General features: G+C 54.4%; 4 protein-coding genes across 4 annotated transcripts; 1 reads left to right on the top strand and 3 right to left on the bottom strand.

The window, feature by feature from the left end:
* Positions 1–323: 323 nt before the first annotated feature.
* On the bottom strand, positions 324–2,266 carry PV07_04501 (uncharacterized protein; the record flags this gene model as incomplete). Its single annotated transcript, XM_016391310.1, has 4 exons — positions 324–1,226; positions 1,286–1,336; positions 1,385–1,443; positions 1,493–2,266. 4 exons carry the CDS (start codon positions 2,264–2,266, stop codon positions 851–853), a joined length of 1,260 nt encoding a protein of 419 aa, XP_016253212.1. The 3' UTR covers positions 324–850.
* Positions 2,267–3,074: 808 nt separating this feature from the next.
* PV07_04500 (uncharacterized protein) lies at positions 3,075–5,106 on the bottom strand (the record flags this gene model as incomplete). The annotated part of the gene is made up of 1 exon (XM_016391309.1): positions 3,075–5,106. Exon 1 carries the CDS (start codon positions 5,055–5,057, stop codon positions 3,075–3,077), a length of 1,983 nt encoding a protein of 660 aa, XP_016253211.1. The 5' UTR covers positions 5,058–5,106.
* A 5,104-nt stretch (positions 5,107–10,210) lies between these two features.
* PV07_04499 (uncharacterized protein) lies at positions 10,211–12,311 on the top strand (the record flags this gene model as incomplete). The annotated part of the gene is made up of 6 exons (XM_016391308.1): positions 10,211–10,502; positions 10,557–10,738; positions 10,802–10,905; positions 10,962–11,101; positions 11,169–11,358; positions 11,414–12,311. 6 exons carry the CDS (start codon positions 10,211–10,213, stop codon positions 12,309–12,311), a joined length of 1,806 nt encoding a protein of 601 aa, XP_016253210.1.
* A 91-nt stretch (positions 12,312–12,402) lies between these two features.
* PV07_04498 (uncharacterized protein) lies at positions 12,403–15,204 on the bottom strand. The gene is made up of 9 exons (XM_016391307.1): positions 14,943–15,204; positions 14,829–14,886; positions 13,972–14,770; positions 13,883–13,916; positions 13,711–13,831; positions 13,636–13,656; positions 13,226–13,584; positions 12,990–13,164; positions 12,403–12,897 (listed from the first exon to the last, which is right to left on the bottom strand). Exons 1-9 carry the CDS (start codon positions 15,109–15,111, stop codon positions 12,420–12,422), a joined length of 2,214 nt encoding a protein of 737 aa, XP_016253209.1. The 5' UTR covers positions 15,112–15,204; the 3' UTR covers positions 12,403–12,419.
* Between the last annotated feature and the right edge of the window lie 777 nt (positions 15,205–15,981).

Raw genomic sequence — 15,981 nt, 5'->3', positions numbered from 1 at the left:
TTAATGTCGATCACCGAGTCAGCCTTTTCAAGTCCCACCGTGGCTAACGTCCTAGGGACATAGTACAAACAACGGCTGGCAGCGAACCGAACATTGAGCGTGCCGCTAATTCAGGCACATTCTCGTCTTTTATGCAAACAACCGCGGCATCGACATCCGGGGCAGAATGACTGGAAGAAACACACCGTCTGGGAGACTATTCTTGTACCCATCGCGGCTGGGGGCCCGGGGTAAAACGCTTCATCGTGCGGTAAAAGCCCGCACACGGCAGGTTTTGTTGCTCGAGTGTGCATTACTTCAATCTTTCCCGAATACTGCAATTGCCGCGGGATACTCATGAATAGATCTGACGCAAGCATCAGGTAGAATGCTCATGGGATAATTTCCGTCGCTCTCGCTTTCTCCTTCAGAAGCCGGAACCGCATCTCTCACCAAGGCATACACCGCCCTGAGGTCGGACATCTGGGCCTTGCCTCGGGAGCCCGTTTCATTTGTTGCCTTTGCACGCCGGAATGCTCGATTACCGCCTACAACGACCATGACCCCAAACTCGGAGACTGTTCGTTGTCTCACTCTGGAAAGATTGGCAACTGGTTCAGAGTGCCGAGTTCAGCGGCAGAGTATTTATGGAGCTCCCACAGCATCAATGACATACGATCCGAATAGCGAACGAAAGGAGACAACTCCCGGTTCATTCTCCGCACCAGACATGCCGCGTTCATCGTGAGCCCAAGACATAGAATCGCGGACTTCAGCATGGGTGATCGGGCTCACTATGGCATAGGTGTGAGGCACAGGCTCGGGGCAGCGCCAGGTCGAAAAATATAGCCTAGTCCAATACCCGCGAGAACTAGGGGTTCTCTGTCGGCATGATTCCCTCCCAGGCACCATTCCAAGAGTCAGCTTGTTGAAATGTCTCGGAAGGCAGGTTGCAGGACCGGGGCAGAGTTCCCGGCCAATCGTCCTCCAAACCCGTTGCGGACTTGTCTGGCGATAGAGGAAGGTGGATTGACATAATAGGCGATTTGAAATACCATGATTCCAGACTTTCGCATGCCTCTGTAAACTCTTTGGAAAATGCGTACACTCCCGTTGATGGCTGATATGTGCATGTGTCTCGGAGGGTGAATGGCCATTTGAAGCCAATGTCGACGGCGAATTGAGCCGCCAATCTCTCGGGCGCGTAGCTGATGCCACTAATGATCAGATAGTCACGAACCTCGGGCCTATTACGCGGTTAGATAAGTTGGAGAGAAGAAATCTGACGCCCCTCGAGCGAGCTCACCACACGAAATAGTCGATCAGCCTCGGGTGGCTGACCTGCGCCTGCAAAGGACTGGTTTCCATCAGCGAAGGTTAAGATGAGGAGAGGGGGGATATCTACCTGGGATTCATGAAGGAAGGGGGTTTTCTTTCCGGTGGAAGATGGGAATTGATCTTGGTCTATGCCTCGTTCAGCAAGAGTACACCAAGCGGAACCTTGTATCAGTACCATCAGCATTGCTCTCATGATCCGCAAAATAGCCATCCGCTCTACCGATCCACTTCTGAAGAAGAGACCTTCATCTAGGATTTGAAGTAATTGCCATCCAACATCAAAGGGATTTTTGGCTCTTGCAGCATTCCAGCCGTGTAAGACCGCCCTAATACTGGTGTCATCGTCAACGTGTGGGCCGGAAAACAGGTGGCGTGCGTGGTTACTTTCGATCGTCACCAACGCGTGATTGAGCGCCCCGAAATAATCGCGGTCTTTGTTGCTACATTCGAGGTTAATCGTGGGGTAGATTTTCTTCAGTGACTCCTGATTGATATGCGGGACCGGTGGGAATGTCTCCGGAGTAAAACAGCCACAATATCCAGCAGGCACAGTTGCCGCTGGGCTCGAAAGTGCTATCCCATGCAGACTGGAGTGGGATATATCTGTCGATGGCCGGTTCTGAATGTCGGGTTCTGTGCTGGCATAAGTGAAGCCTACCGCCCCATTTGCAATCTTTGCAATCCGTGCAATCACGCCCTTCAATCCCTCAATCTCGTCATACTGTTGCGCCATTTGTTCGGAAACAGCAGCACCGTTGCCCGCGAGCGCCTCTGTCAGTCTTGCCGATGTGCTCTCGAGGTGCGCAATATATGCCTTGGTCCTTGCCCGCGTCCCTTGTTGAGACAGTCGGTCACTCGCCCGTTTTCGCTCGCGACGAGTAGGGCTGAGAGCAGTTCGGCTCCTGGAGGAATCGTGTTCCACAGTTGGCGGTCCATCCTTGCTTGCCATCCGGAGTTACAGGCTTCTGGTAATCGGGAGGAATGAAAACGCAAGAGCGCCCACGAAAATATCTGGCTAAGCAATTTTTCTGACCGCGAAGCCGCTCTGGGCGTTCGCATATGATTATTCGGGTTAGAAAGGGAAAAGCGAGGGAAGATGAGAAAAAGAAAGTAGGAAGAGTACCCCATCTAGGCCGGGGAATTTCTCACTGCAATCAGGGGGACGCGGGCGCAAGGGAGCGTTGCCCAAATTTGCACCACACATTTATGCGGAGAACCGGGGGCTGGCTGGGGTTCCTCGGCCCTAAAAGTGCTGAATCCTAGCCTGCAAGGCGAGATTAAAGTCCCCCAGCCCTAACTACTGGGCGTCAGAATAGGCGGGTTAAAGTCAGGAGGGACGTGTGGCGTGTCGCGAGCTCCACGCGACGTGCGAGGGACTCGCATGTGACGGGCGCGGTTGCCACGAGGAGGGGTAATTGTCAGGCTGTGTCGGGATAGTACTGCCTGTCAAGTATATAGCTATTAGTCTCAGAATCCTGGCAAGCATGAAATGCCAGAATTCTAGTCTTTTTGAGTGAAAGCCCAAATAGGTCTCAGAGATTTTAACAGGAATGATACAATTCAAAATAGAAGCTGACTACGGAATGAGGACACTATGGAGCTGTGGAAGTACAGTCATACTATTATAAAGGTCTCTGTTGGATGAGGACGTCTACCAGGCTTATAGGCTTCACCGTCCATAAAGCCTTGCAAGTAGCTTGAAGTGACATTTCCTGTTAGCTCCTCTTGCCGATCTTGAATGGGTTGGGAGGAGGTACTCACCAGTGGCCGATATACTCCCACTGCTTTTCGATGCCAGTACCTGTGCGCCTGAGGACGAAAGGCGCCATCGCCCCGTCGAGTATGCATATCACATCCGACGAGGTCGCATCCGGAGGCCCAACGCCAATATGGCCTTTCTGCGTGATGAAGAATCGCCTTCCGTTTGTCCACGAATGCCGCTCTCCGTGCAGTGTTTGTGCCCACAAAATTCGATTTTCTTCCTCAGTTCCCACCCCACCCCTATAGTCAGCAGGTGGGTCTTCAGGCAAGTTGAAGTAGTGCTCTCCTGGTGGAAGTCGATCGCCAACGAAGCGCATATCCATTGTCAGCGCTTTTCCCAGCGCTTCGAACCACGTGTAGCCAAAGCCGTGGTAACTCGACCCTGTGGCTAGATTCTGGAGCTGATCTACGGTAGAGTCGAGCGGGTCTGGATCGACAGGCAGCCCTGCTTCCTTGTCCATCTTTTTCTTGTAGCTGCTACAAAGACGAGTTGCTTCACTGACAAACCGATCAGTATTCGGTGATTGCACGAGGTAATCGTTCGTGAAGTCGCCGCACAACTCATTGATGCCAGTCACTGCTGAAATGGAGCCAATTTCAATCCCGGAAGCACAAAGCTTCCTAGTGTCGCTGTGGCCCTTGAGATCACCAGCAAATCGGATGAGCGGTTTTCGACCAAGACTTGCATTGAAGATCGACGGCTTCATGACATTGATTGGAAGCGGCCTTAATGAGGTTCCTGTTGCACCAGGAAGGGTGTAATCGGGTACCCAACCAGGAAGCTCGAATGTCTCAGGATTAACCGAACGTTTATGAGGGAGACTCTGATCTTCGCATCGCCCTGGACCGCGCCCAATGCTTATGAAGTCCAGGTTGCCAAACTTTTGAAGGATATATCGCGTTGTCTGTGCCCAAACGACCTCGAGTGGCTTCTCGTCGGTGGCAGATATGGGCAAGTCAGGGTCATAGACCTTCCCCAGGCCGATGAAGGCATAGATCCGGTCCACCGGTTCAGAAGTCTTTTGCGTCCTAAATGAGGACAGCCACTCATCGAAACGGAGCTTTGTTCCGGCCAAGACACTCCCCCGACACATGAGCATCGGATTGATAGGGAGCTGCGCGCCCACCATCGGCGGACTGATCGAATCCCCTGGGATAGCCTTGAGAATGTGGCGAGGGAAAAAGGTATTGATCTTCGCCAGCTGCAATACCAGGTCAAACGAGAGGCAATATTGACCAGAGTACATGATCGGGTTTTTGGCCAACATGACCTCTTGCACGATCCAACCTCTAGTCCACCACAACCTGAGGAGGAAATTCCTCATAAGATCAATCAACGGCTCCCTGCCGCGCCCCTCACCCAGCTGAATCAAATCACGATCGGAAGGAGGCGGCCTGCTTTCTCGACTCTTGAAGAATTCGACTGCTCGAGCACAACCTTCTCGCGCTGGGCCCAGCCAAATTAAGACAGTGTTAGCATTCGTGTAGACGCGATGCATGTTGTCGATTTGATGTCTCTTCTCGATGGCTTCCTTTCTCTGATCGATGCACAAGGCGTCGACCCATACATTCCTCGCAGTTCCACCCACGCCTTCGCGGAATTGGCTAAGCGCATCAAAGACGTTGTCAGTCACTTCGAATTTGACGCCTTCCACGTAGACATGTCTGTTCTGAGTGCTCTCGCCCCAATTATATGATATGGCATCGTACTTGTGACTCTCCGACAGAGACTTGGTGAAGAAAGAGCAACAGATGTCTCCCGTACCGGCTTCCAGCCTCAGAAGCCGTATTTCGCCCGGGGCGAGAGGGAATTTCTCGTAAACGGCCTCTTTGGTGCCCACGGATGAGGATGCTGAAGCACGGGACGAGCCGATGCGTCGTTGAGCAGCCAATTCTCGCTCCGCATCCCGCCTTTGGACCTCGGTGATGGCTGCTCGGATGAGCATATACCCACCAAGGGTGATGAGATCCAGGACCATTCCTTCGGCAGGGGAATCTTAATGCGTCTGAAACGTTAGCACCGCCCCAGATAATGTTTGAGCCGGGGAGGAACGATGGGGGCCTTTCACACTTTGCGGCTGAAAACATGACAGACGCAGCCACACGTGATGAAACACGGGGTGAGTGGCACTGGAGTGGCTACAAAACCAGCTCCCACGACGCTCCCGGGCTCCGCCGGGCCTCCTCGATGCTCCGTCACGTGCCAGATTAAAGCGGCCGCGCTCCCTTTCCTGAACGAATACGGTAATGGACGAAGCACAGTTCGGAGTATATATGCTTGTTCGCTACATCTTGTTTTGGGTTGCATGGCTCTGAAGGAAAACTGTAGCATGCGCGAGAAGAGGGTTCAACATTCTCTCTTCTCTCAATGCTCAAAAGCTGTCCGATTGCGTGCCTGACTTCGTTGTCTGTTGCTCGCCCGTCTCCCTTGAAGAACTTCTCAAATGCCACCCGCATGCCTCTCCGTATTTATGCTTTTGTCTAGCCAATCACGGGTGACCGTTCCATTGTAGTACAGGCAACTTTAGCAGCCCCGCCTCATCCTTGTCATCATGTCATATGCGCAGACTATGCGCCTTAGCACACTATCATGCTCTGACAGCCTGCCTTCTTTACACGGAATCTTAAGACACAACTTGACGATTAGAATGAAGAATGGCCACGCACGAAGAACGTTCCCCCGTCCCAGGTTAATTGCCCTGCTTAAGCGGCGAAACTACGTCAATATATAGCAGGGTGGATTCAAGCCTCTGCATTTATTGATCAACACAAAGTGGTAAGACCAGTCACACTATCTGGTGGGCAGGTCGTACGTTGCCTGGGCGGTAAAGCAGCACAGAGTAGATTACTGCTAGCTCAATACTATAGGTTGCATCAATTTGGCTCTACTATGGCTCGGCCACGTCGCTTCCATGGCTTAACTCAGTTGCAATCTCCCGATATCACCATCAACCGATTGTTGTCCGACGTGGGCACTGGCATTGGAACCGAGTGGCCATGATTAAAGGTGTTCCACTCGCAGCCCCAACCCCACGGCTCGTGGGAAGTACTCATCCTGCGGAAGCTCCTCCTTTGGCAGCAATCCTGTGAAAGCAAGAGTGTTAGAGTGGATGGCTTTACACCAGAAGACTTGATAGTCACCTTCTGCTCTCAAGGCTGCCTGCAGTGATGGTCGCTTAGACATTTCCCTGGCATGCCGTGTGTACTTCGGATACTTCGCCTCCATCGGAAGGCCAATGAGGTTGCCCCATCTGTAGAAAACGAACAGGAAGGGATCGACAGCCGTGAGGGCGCCCCCGACTGCAAACGGACCATCCAATTTGGCCTCAATTTGTTCGTAACAGGCGATGATCGAGTCTCGCGCTCGTTGCTTGAGGTCATGGTGGAGAGTGGCATCCTGGGCGAAGCGCTGTGGCCGCCAGAATATGCCGTAGCCCTGCGCGTGGAGGGTGCTGGATAGCCAATTGAGCCATTCGTAGAGTCGGAGACTCTCCAGGTTAGTCCGGCCCATGAAATGCTGGGCCGGGCTCATCTGCGAAATGGCGACCATGATGGCGGGAAGTTCAGTCAAAGCAGTGCCGTCGTGAAACTCGAGGACGGGGACACGCAGCTTTGGGTTGACCCGGCGGAGCTTCTCTGGAATGCCCTGCCTGATGTTGAGCAGTTCGATGGTGAATTTGGCGTCCGTTTCCCTCAACAGAGTGTGTGGTGCAAGCGAGCAGGCGCCTTGCGCAACGAGAAGAGTGATGTCTTGCATGGCGTTAATTTCTTTTGGAGATACTCGACAGACCTTGCTTGCGGTGAGGAAATATCGACCGCGACAGACACCTTTGTCTCTCGCACAAGATGTCGTGACGCCCGCATGCCCTTCTTACAGAACAGCTTATATATGCCGAACGTCCGCTCCTTGAATTGGGTCCAGTACCATATTCTGCATCATGATCAACGGCCGAAGTCACGTCCATCAACAGACATGAGGTTCTCCGCGGCTGCGCTCCCAATCTCGAAAACCAGGACGGTCGCTCATGAAACTAGGCGAGTTGGGAGTTGTTTTAACTACCTGAATCGGGAACGATATGCCTTGCTGACCGCGAAAGGCACCGTCTGGGGGAGCGCGCTGATCAATCAGTAAAAGCAGCGACCAAGACCCGTTGCACGAACGAATTTTTACTCAGTGCGGAGAGCGGCCCGGGCCAATGTTCAAGAACAGCGAGAGATCTCTATCCTCTTGTTTTCCTAAAGCGGCATCTTCACCATGGTTTTATTTGGAACTTCTGTCAACTCCACTGATGTCAACTTTGGGCTGGAAAGAATATTGCGACTAACTAGCTGGCTTAGCAACAAGGAGGATAAATCTGAGGAAAGAATAGAAAAAAGGAGCGAAAGGTCCGCCCTCCCTCCCTATATCGTGCGTTCCTAACAGCAATGGGAGCTATATTTCACAAAGTTTGACTCTTCTTGCCCAAGAACAAGTGAGTTTTCATGCCGCCTTCTGGCCATCGTCTTCACTATGATGTTGTTTAGCATGCAATTCTTCCACGGGAGCATCGACACGATAATCCATCAGTGTGCGTAGGTCGGCCAGGAAGTAGCACAAAAACACGGCGACTGCTGATACCGGGGCCGCAATGATGAATACAAGGCGCAGAGAATCGGCCGATGCTTGCTTCACCGCAGCGGCGCAGGCGGCGAGGACCGACGGCGTCACTCCAGCTATTTTGCCCAGCGCATCGCGGTCGTTGAGAAGAAATGCCTGGACAAACTCTGGGACGGAGCTTGCAGGAACCCCGTTTTTCGCAGCGGCTGAGGCGACCATGGCAGGTGATTTCTTGCCGATGGAGTCGGTAAAGACCGCCGTGTACACCGAGACACCGACTGTCAGAGCGAGAGCACGAGTTGTTGTGAGAACGGCGGTCGAAGTCGCGATGAGATGATGCGGCGTGCAAAGCTGGATAGCGGTGACGACTAGAGCCAGGATCACTCCAAATCCCAGCCCTGTGAGCACGGCGAAGGCTATCGCACTGACAGATTCACCGGGTTGGATCGTGGCGAAGCCGACCAGCCCACCAGTCAAGAGGAGGTATCCTGCAGCAATTCCCTCTCGTACGCTGCGCAGCTTGGTGCTAAGATAGCCAAACAATGCACTTCCGAGGAAACAGCCGACGTAAAAGCCTTCCTGACGGGCCACCACCTTCATGGGATCGGTGGTGAAGAGCGACTCGGTCCTATCGGCGTTCGTGGTTAATAAGGGGAGGGCCGAAGAAAGGGTGAGACAGCTCACATGACTGGATAGAAGATGACGAAGGAGGCGCCGACAAATCCTTCGATAAAAATGAGAAGTGCAGAGATCCACGCCGTCCGGCCAGCCCCATTTGGTCCGGTGAAGAGTTCGTGGGTGAAGATGCCGGTTTTGGTACCGAGCCACTCATACAAACCAAATGCGACCAGGAAGACACCCCCGATGATGAGCGTGGACAATACCCTTGCGTTCGTCCAGGCATACAGACCGCCTCCTAGACTCAAGCCGGTCAGGAACAGTGTGAGACCAACGGTGACCAAGAAAGAGCCTGGCCAGTCCATCCGGCCAAGTTTTTGCCAGGCAGAAAGATGATCAAGCCTTGTATGCCGCTTGGGAGGCCGATAGCCGACGAAAATGCCAATGGTAGTCAATCCCCAAAGACTCATTTGCACCCACTGCACGGGACGTTAGTATAGCGGATCGGAGAATAGGGTGCTGTCCTTTTATACATAGAAATTCCGCCACCCTCCTACGCTGTCCGTTTGCAAAAACGCGCCGAGGATGACCGGTGCGATCATGGCCCCTACAAAGCCGCCAATCTGCATACAAGCTTGTACCACTTTGACAGGGTCAACTCGGGTTACCGTCCTCGTCGATAGAGCTACTTACTTGGCCGCCATTTGCGGGGGACGATCTCGCTCGGGACGCAGTAAGCCAGTGGGACCGACGCGAACCCAACTCCAATCAATGATTGACCGGCAATGACCTGATACAAGGATCGAGACCGAGGGACGATAGCAGCACCAACCACTGATATGAGAGATGACCCAACGAGCAGCGTCTTGCGAGCTTGGAACAGATCTGACCCAGAAGATATCACCGGTCCAAGGACTGCTTGGACGAGTGAGAGGGCATTGGGAACCCAAGACTGCAGATCCTGCTGACCGAACTCCCCTGCGATCGTTCCAAGCTACATGAGGGCTTTGGTTAGCATGGGGGCTTTCTCTTTTCTCGACAGGAATCGACTCATTCACTGACAAATACTGGTGGGCCATTCAGCGCAATAAGTTGCACCATATTCAACATGACCATCGCCGCGAGCGCGATCCAAGTCCGGGCGTGGAGGACGGGCTCTTGGTCAGCCTCATCGTAGTTGAGATTCGTCTCTGGGGAATGGAGGATCTCGACCTGTTGCGACGCAGGACAGGATTTCTCGTCCGCGTCGTCGCTGGCAACCTGTGCGGGCGCCTCGTGGTGGGTAAATCCCAAGGCCATGTCGAGAAGACGGCTGGTATTTTCTGGCACCTCGCTTTTCTGATAGAGAATGTCGTGACTGCGTAGACTGCAGTCTCTGACAAAAATCTATTTAAGTCCCTCGACCTTTCCTCGTGCTCGTAAGAACCCCCATGGGGTCCACCGGAAATGCCGCCAGATGGACGAGGAGAATCTAGACTGCCAAGTGAGTTTCTTCAGCCACCACCACACCCCAAATGCCCCGATGGACGTGGTCGAGGGAATCATCGCAGCCCCGTGAAAGCTAAATCTTCGCTAGCACCCAGCTGAACGATTAGGATAAAGGACTCGTAGCAGGAACGATGCTGTCCGAGGTTGAAGGACCGGTTTTACGAGCATGCCGCCGGCTATGTTGATGCCGCCGGGAATTCCGCCTACACAAAGCGGGTGGAGATGAAACCTCCCAAGCACTCTGCTTTCTCCCGGTACCACCACGGTTGGGTGACTGTCCTGCCGGTTCATAATTATTAAGCACTTTCCTTGTCGTTCACGTATGTAGTCGGTGTTTAAAAGGCCGATATGCTGGGAGAAGCCCAAGGCCACATCAACGAGGCTAGGTAAGGCTGATATTCGACCACCACGATTTCACGCCCTCTAGCCATGGCGACCAAGTTCTGCGTCGGTGGGATTGAAGTCGCATTTAAGCCAGCCAACCGAGACTTCAGCAAACGCTGGAAGGATTTCGGTCCCTCCAAAGAAGTGCTTCCGAAAGGATGGCGCAAAGAGCCAGGTCGGCGCCCTTTGGACAGTGACCTGATCTTCGAAAGGGATGTACCCGTTATTCTGCGAGACGGGTGCAAGATATATATGGACGTCTTCCGGCCTCCATCTTCGGACAGCATACCCGTCGCGGCCATTGTGGCATGGAGTCCGTACGGGAAACAGGGGAATGGTACGTCCTGCAGCCGTTCCTGATCGCCGGGAATCAGCCCTAAGCTTCCCGCAGGCTTCCAGAGTCTGGATCGTGTCCCCTGGCGAGCTGGGATTCCCAAGGACTGGACAAGCGATCTTGAGAAGTTCGAGGCTCCCGATCCCGCCGAATGGTGTCCACGAGGCTATGCGATCGTCAACATTGACGTTCGCGGCACCTTCGACTCGGAAGGAGATCAGGTTGCCCAAGGAACACAAGTGAGTATAATCCACTAACTTACAAGCTGTCACTGTCCATCCTAACCGCTTACGACGATCCAGGAAGGTCGAGATGGTTACGATGCTGTCGAATCCATTGCTTCGCACTCGTGGTGCAATGGCGCCGTTGCCTTTGCCGGCAACTCGTGGCTTGGAATCTCCCAGTGGTAGATCACAGCCTCGATAGCGCCACCCGGGTTCATGGAGCTCACACACCGTCCAGGTTCATCGCGGCCGAGAGACCGCCTCATCTGAAGGCCATTGCTCCTTGGGAGGGTTTGGCCGACAGCTACTGCGAGATGCTCGGCCGAGGGGGCATTCCGAACCCTTCATTTGTAGACTATCGGGGCGAAGGCTACTGCGGTAAGACATGACCGTAAAGCTTTTCCACCAGCCTCCCACACTGACAAGGCCTTTCTCAACATGCCAGGCAAGAATGGTCGTGAAGATCTCGGCGCGATGATCCGCAAGTATCCGCTCTTCAATGAGTACTGGGCGGATAAACGCGCCAAACTGACCCAAATCAACGTCCCTGTCTACGCCCTGGCCAGTTTCTCCAGTGGTATACACACTCTGGGCTCCATCAAGGGTTTCTTGTTCTCATCCACCAAAGATAAATGGTGAGTTCCTCCTCCAAGTGGCTGCTCCTACGAATACCCCCTGATATGCCGACAGGCTTCGAATTCACCACACGCAAGAGTGGCACGACCTGTATCAAAAGTCGGCAAACGACGATCTCCAAAAGTTCTTCGACCGCTTCCTCTACGGGAAAGCCAATGGCTGGGAGTCCACCCCCCGGGTCCGGCACAGCCTGCTCGGCTTCAACATCCCTTCGGTCGTGGACCGGCCGGAGCCTGTCTACCCACCTACCTACGTCCAACACCGAACATTCTACTTGAATGGTCAATCTGCCGCCCTAGAGGAAAGCGGTCCACCCCCCGAGCCTTCGACGTCGAGCTACACCTCCGACTCCTGGGAGGACGACGGCGCGCACTTCACCTTCACGTTCGGAGAATACACCGAGCTGATCGGGTTTTCCCAGGCCAAATTGTACGTGTCGTGCGCCGAAACGGACGACCTCGACGTCTACGTGATTGTGCGCAAGCTGGACACCCACGGCCGGCCCTTGAAGCACCTCAACATCCCCCTCGACAGTCTCCCGGCCGGGACCACGCCCGATGACGTCCCCGACCTGAACATTTTCAAGTACCTCGGCCCCAACGGTCGACTCCGCGCCTCACATCGCCGGCTGAGCGCCGACCCAAGCATCTCGGCCGAGCAAAGCGCGATGCTCGCGCCCGCGGTGGCCTACCACGCCCACGACCGGGAGGAGAAGATCCCCCCCGGCCAGATTGTGTGTGTGGACATCCCACTGTGGCCCGGGGGGATCGTTTTCCAGCCGGGGGAAGCCATGCGGCTCGAGGTCAAGGGCCACGAGGTGACGTTGCCGGAGTTTCCGCAGCTGTATCGCGCCGGGGAGAACCTCAACCGTGGAAAGCACGTCGTATACTCCGGACCGGAACACCCATCCTCGATCGTGGTGTCCCTGGCTGCAGGGCCCCCTTCTAAATAGAGCGTGCTCAAGGGGGAAGGATGGCGTGCTGGATGATCATAGGGAGTGCTCAAGGGGGGAAACCTGAGAGCAACACTCAAGAAACAGAGGCTATATTTGTAGTATAAATCATGTTCCCAAAACTTCCAGCTCCTGTGCCCACCGTGTCCAGAACGAAGCCTGCTTGCTGTCGTCGAGCGGATAGCTGTTGAGCCAATCGAGATCGCCCATGGCCTCCTCCTCGTCGATAACCCCCGCCGTCGGATACGGCTGCAACAGCGGTTCCACGCCTCCGGGCCCTTCGGTCTGCTCGAAAGATGTGGGCAGGAGCAGTGCACCGTCACTAAAATCCACTCCGCGCGTTGATGATCCCTGCCCTTCATCTAATGCGGGCTGCGGAACCCTTTTCGCCCGAGCGAGCGAGCGCTTGATGATCGCGGTCGCGGTCCGGGCAACCAGGCACTCATCCATGGCTTGGAGGATCAGCACGGCACGGTCAATGTGGACGAAGAGGTTGTCGAGCGCGTGCTGGCTGGTCGCGAGTTGTTGGAAGACGGCGGCGAGCAGAATGCTGACGGCAAACAAAGTGTAGGTGGCGTTATACCACCTGAGGTCAGGATGAATCAGCGACGGACAGGCTCAGACATCAAAAGATATCAAACTCCTGAGCTACAGCTGGGGGGAAGAACTAATGCGTACCATGTCTGAAAGAAATGATCGCTCAAGAATGTGTTGTATATGAGGTCGATCGTACTTTCTGCGGCCTCTAGGCACTTGCACTGACACTCGCGCACAGACATGGCATCGCCTGACGCGTCGGTGTCTGATTGGGTCATGAATGCGGCGTGGACTATCATGCGCAGGTTCAGGTAGCCTAGACACCCCGTCAGAAGGCGCCTGTTCCGTGCAAAAAGAGGTCTGGTCTTGATACTTACGAAGCTGGAGCACGACGGACTGTTTCTTAGCACGGCTGGCCAGGCCGCTCGGCTTGAGGGATTGGCCTGGAACCTGGTGGTGGTCGATGCGGAGGTAGGCTGGGATTTGCTCGTGCCAACTACATAAGCCGGCATCGAGGGTCTGTGCCCGCTGGAGCTTCTCGTCCATCTCGCAGGGGACCGTGTACAGAGCGAGCGCCACTTGTCGCATGATCCTCGAGAGATGCACCATGCAGGGGACAATGTCTAGAGCGTTGGTGTTCGAACGTGCTTCTTCCACAGATTTGATGGGAAGGTCTTGTGTATGGTATTCGTCAGGCCCGAGGCTGTCAGGTCGGCCCAGTGCAAAGCTGGTCTGTCTTGATGGAAGTCAGTGCTCGGCTACTCCTGGAAGTGGCTTTTTGTCGTACATGTCCAGACAATAGACAGCCCTGGTCACATCAGCGAATCATCATTGGAAAAGTCCAAAGTCTCGCGTAACGTACCACCATGTTTTCGATGCCATCATCGAAGCTCTCGGATCAGTGACGTCCGGGCTGATTGGTCGTCGATTGATTCCGATCGCCAATGAAGTTCTGGCCGCTTGACCGGAGTATAGATAGGCCACTAACAAACCATATCAGGCCATGTGTCAAACAAAACGAAGCCCCCACGTACCATGAGGGTTGAGTTCATGCTGATATATCTTGCTCTTGGTGAGGTTGGTGTCAGTTCGAGACGTCGAAGCATGTACCAGAATTGCTTACCATCATGTAGAAGCACTGGACCATCTCGATGTCGGTCGTCGTACCGAGCCGTGTCACGATGGCGAGCGCTCGATTGAACAGCCTGCGACTCCAAGTAAAACGATCGGCTCCGGCAATCTCGGGGGTTTCAAAGGTCATGACGAGGCTGCCCAGACTCAAGGTTGCATAGTAAAGCGCCACGAAAGACAGCGGTTGCTTTTCGGGCGTGTTAAACCAGAGGTCCTCGCAACGACTCAGAAAGACGTCTTCGTCGAAAATGGGTTGGATGTGGTGGATGTTGGAGAAGTAGGTGTCCAGAAACCGCCTCGCAACGCGGAAGTGGAATCGGTCGGAGCTGGTACTGGCCTCTGGCGCCGCCTGCCGGTCGTGCGGCGTGTCGGGGCAGAACTCGGTGTTGTGCAGGAGTGAGGCTAACGAGCACCTCGACTGTCCGCCGACGGGGTCGGTGGTCTGGCTGTTCGACAACATTTCCATGTGACGGAGGAACGCCACGGAGGATGATGATCCGTAGAATTCGAGGTTGCTGGTGTGCAGGTTCGTGTCCATCACGTCCGACGCCGCCCTTTGTGGCGTGATCGAGACCGAACCGGCACTGTTCATATTCATAGAAGACAAAGCAGACGGCTTCCGCGTCTCGTTGGTCGGTAGGAGACGGGTAGATGTTCGTTCGACGGGCTCTGCATGGCTCGGGGCATTTGGCCACGACTCGACGTTGTTCGGCTCGGATTCTATGACGGGAGATTGATGGAGCCGTAGAGAGTCAGGACCCATCCTCTGTGACTCGATTTGCATGATAGGTCTGTGTATGTAGATGGTCAGGCCAGAGCTACACGTACGGTCGAAGGAGAGTCACTTGCCGTGATCGTGGTCTCCTGTCGCGGTGGACACGAGAATATGAGCATTCTAAGCCGTGATCTGATTCTTTGCGTGAGCAGCTATGCACGGAAAGCTAAAGATCACAGAACGCTTACCCACGCAATATGTGCACGGCTGGTCCTCGCTGCAGCGGTTTTTCCTCGTCCGGCATACCTCACATGCCTGAAGCGCCCTGTGGCGCTTGGGCCGTCCGCTTTGCAGCATTCTTCGACAGATGCAACCTTTTGACCGATGCTTGATATGAGAGTTGTTGCAGATCACCATCTGCGGGTAGCCAGAAGAGGAGTCAGAAGAGTCATTGCCGTCGAGTTGAGCGGCGTGCAAGGCAATCCCAAATATATGGTGAGGAGGTATGAGGCGATGGAAGACGGGGAGGTAGCGAAGTTGGCGCCCTCATGGCTGGATAAAAGCTAAAAGAACTGGACGCCGGCTACCGGGCCTACAGGGCCTCGCTCTAAGGCCTGGACCACTCCCTAGATAGCTGGGCACGTCCCGTATTATTAATATACAAGGGATAGCCTTTAGAGGGCTCGGATGCAAATGGCGACGTCCAGCCGCGCCCCCACAACCTTTCTTCCACCTCGGCGTAGGCTACGGAGCAAGTTATCTTGCTGGCATACACTTAGCATACACTTCTCCTATTACAAGCAATCAATCAATTGATCCGACTTCATCAGCGGTGCTCAGGCGGCGGACAGAATTGATCCTGCAATCCTCCCCAGCTCTCCTCGGAATAATTGGGCTGTCGTTTGGCGCACTTGGTCAACCCCCAGTCCGTGATCCCAACCATATAACAGCTCTCGAACATGAAAGCCATACTTCCTACCCCAACTTTGACAGGCACAAGCTCCTCGTTCGAGGCTTTGTCGAAGGCCGCCCTATCCGGGCCATGGCTGCTCATGCAATTGTGGAGGCTGGCCCCGGCTGCTTGGAAGCCTCCTTTCCCACCCTCCTTGGCGATATAAGAACCTTGTATCAGCCCCATGAACTCGCTCATGCAATTCCGATGGTACGATGGAGGCCGGAACGTATCTTCGGCGACGAGCCAACGCGGCGGGAAAATGACAAAGTCCGCAATAGCGGTGCCGGGATGTGCGTTGGAGGTGGCGGTGAGCACGGTGTTCAAAGACGGGT

This window comes from Cladophialophora immunda (genome assembly GCF_000835495.1).
Source record: "Cladophialophora immunda strain CBS 83496 unplaced genomic scaffold supercont1.2, whole genome shotgun sequence".
Lineage (NCBI taxonomy): Eukaryota > Fungi > Ascomycota > Eurotiomycetes > Chaetothyriales > Herpotrichiellaceae > Cladophialophora > Cladophialophora immunda.
Note: the sequence above shows the minus strand (reverse complement) of the source record. Positions and strands in the feature narration are given on the sequence as shown.

Bases quoted from the DNA above. Each gene is read 5' to 3' on its own strand.
- PV07_04498 (XM_016391307.1), bottom strand. From the start codon at position 15,111: ATGGTGATCTGCAACAACTCTCATATCAAGCATCGGTCAAAAGGTTGC. The intron at 13,832-13,882 runs GTACGTGGGGGC...ATGGTTTGTTAG, and splicing joins GCATGAACTCAACCCTCATG to TGGCCTATCTATACTCCGGT. The intron at 12,898-12,989 runs GTACGCATTAGT...TCCTGACCTCAG, and splicing joins GATCATTTCTTTCAGACATG to GTGGTATAACGCCACCTACA.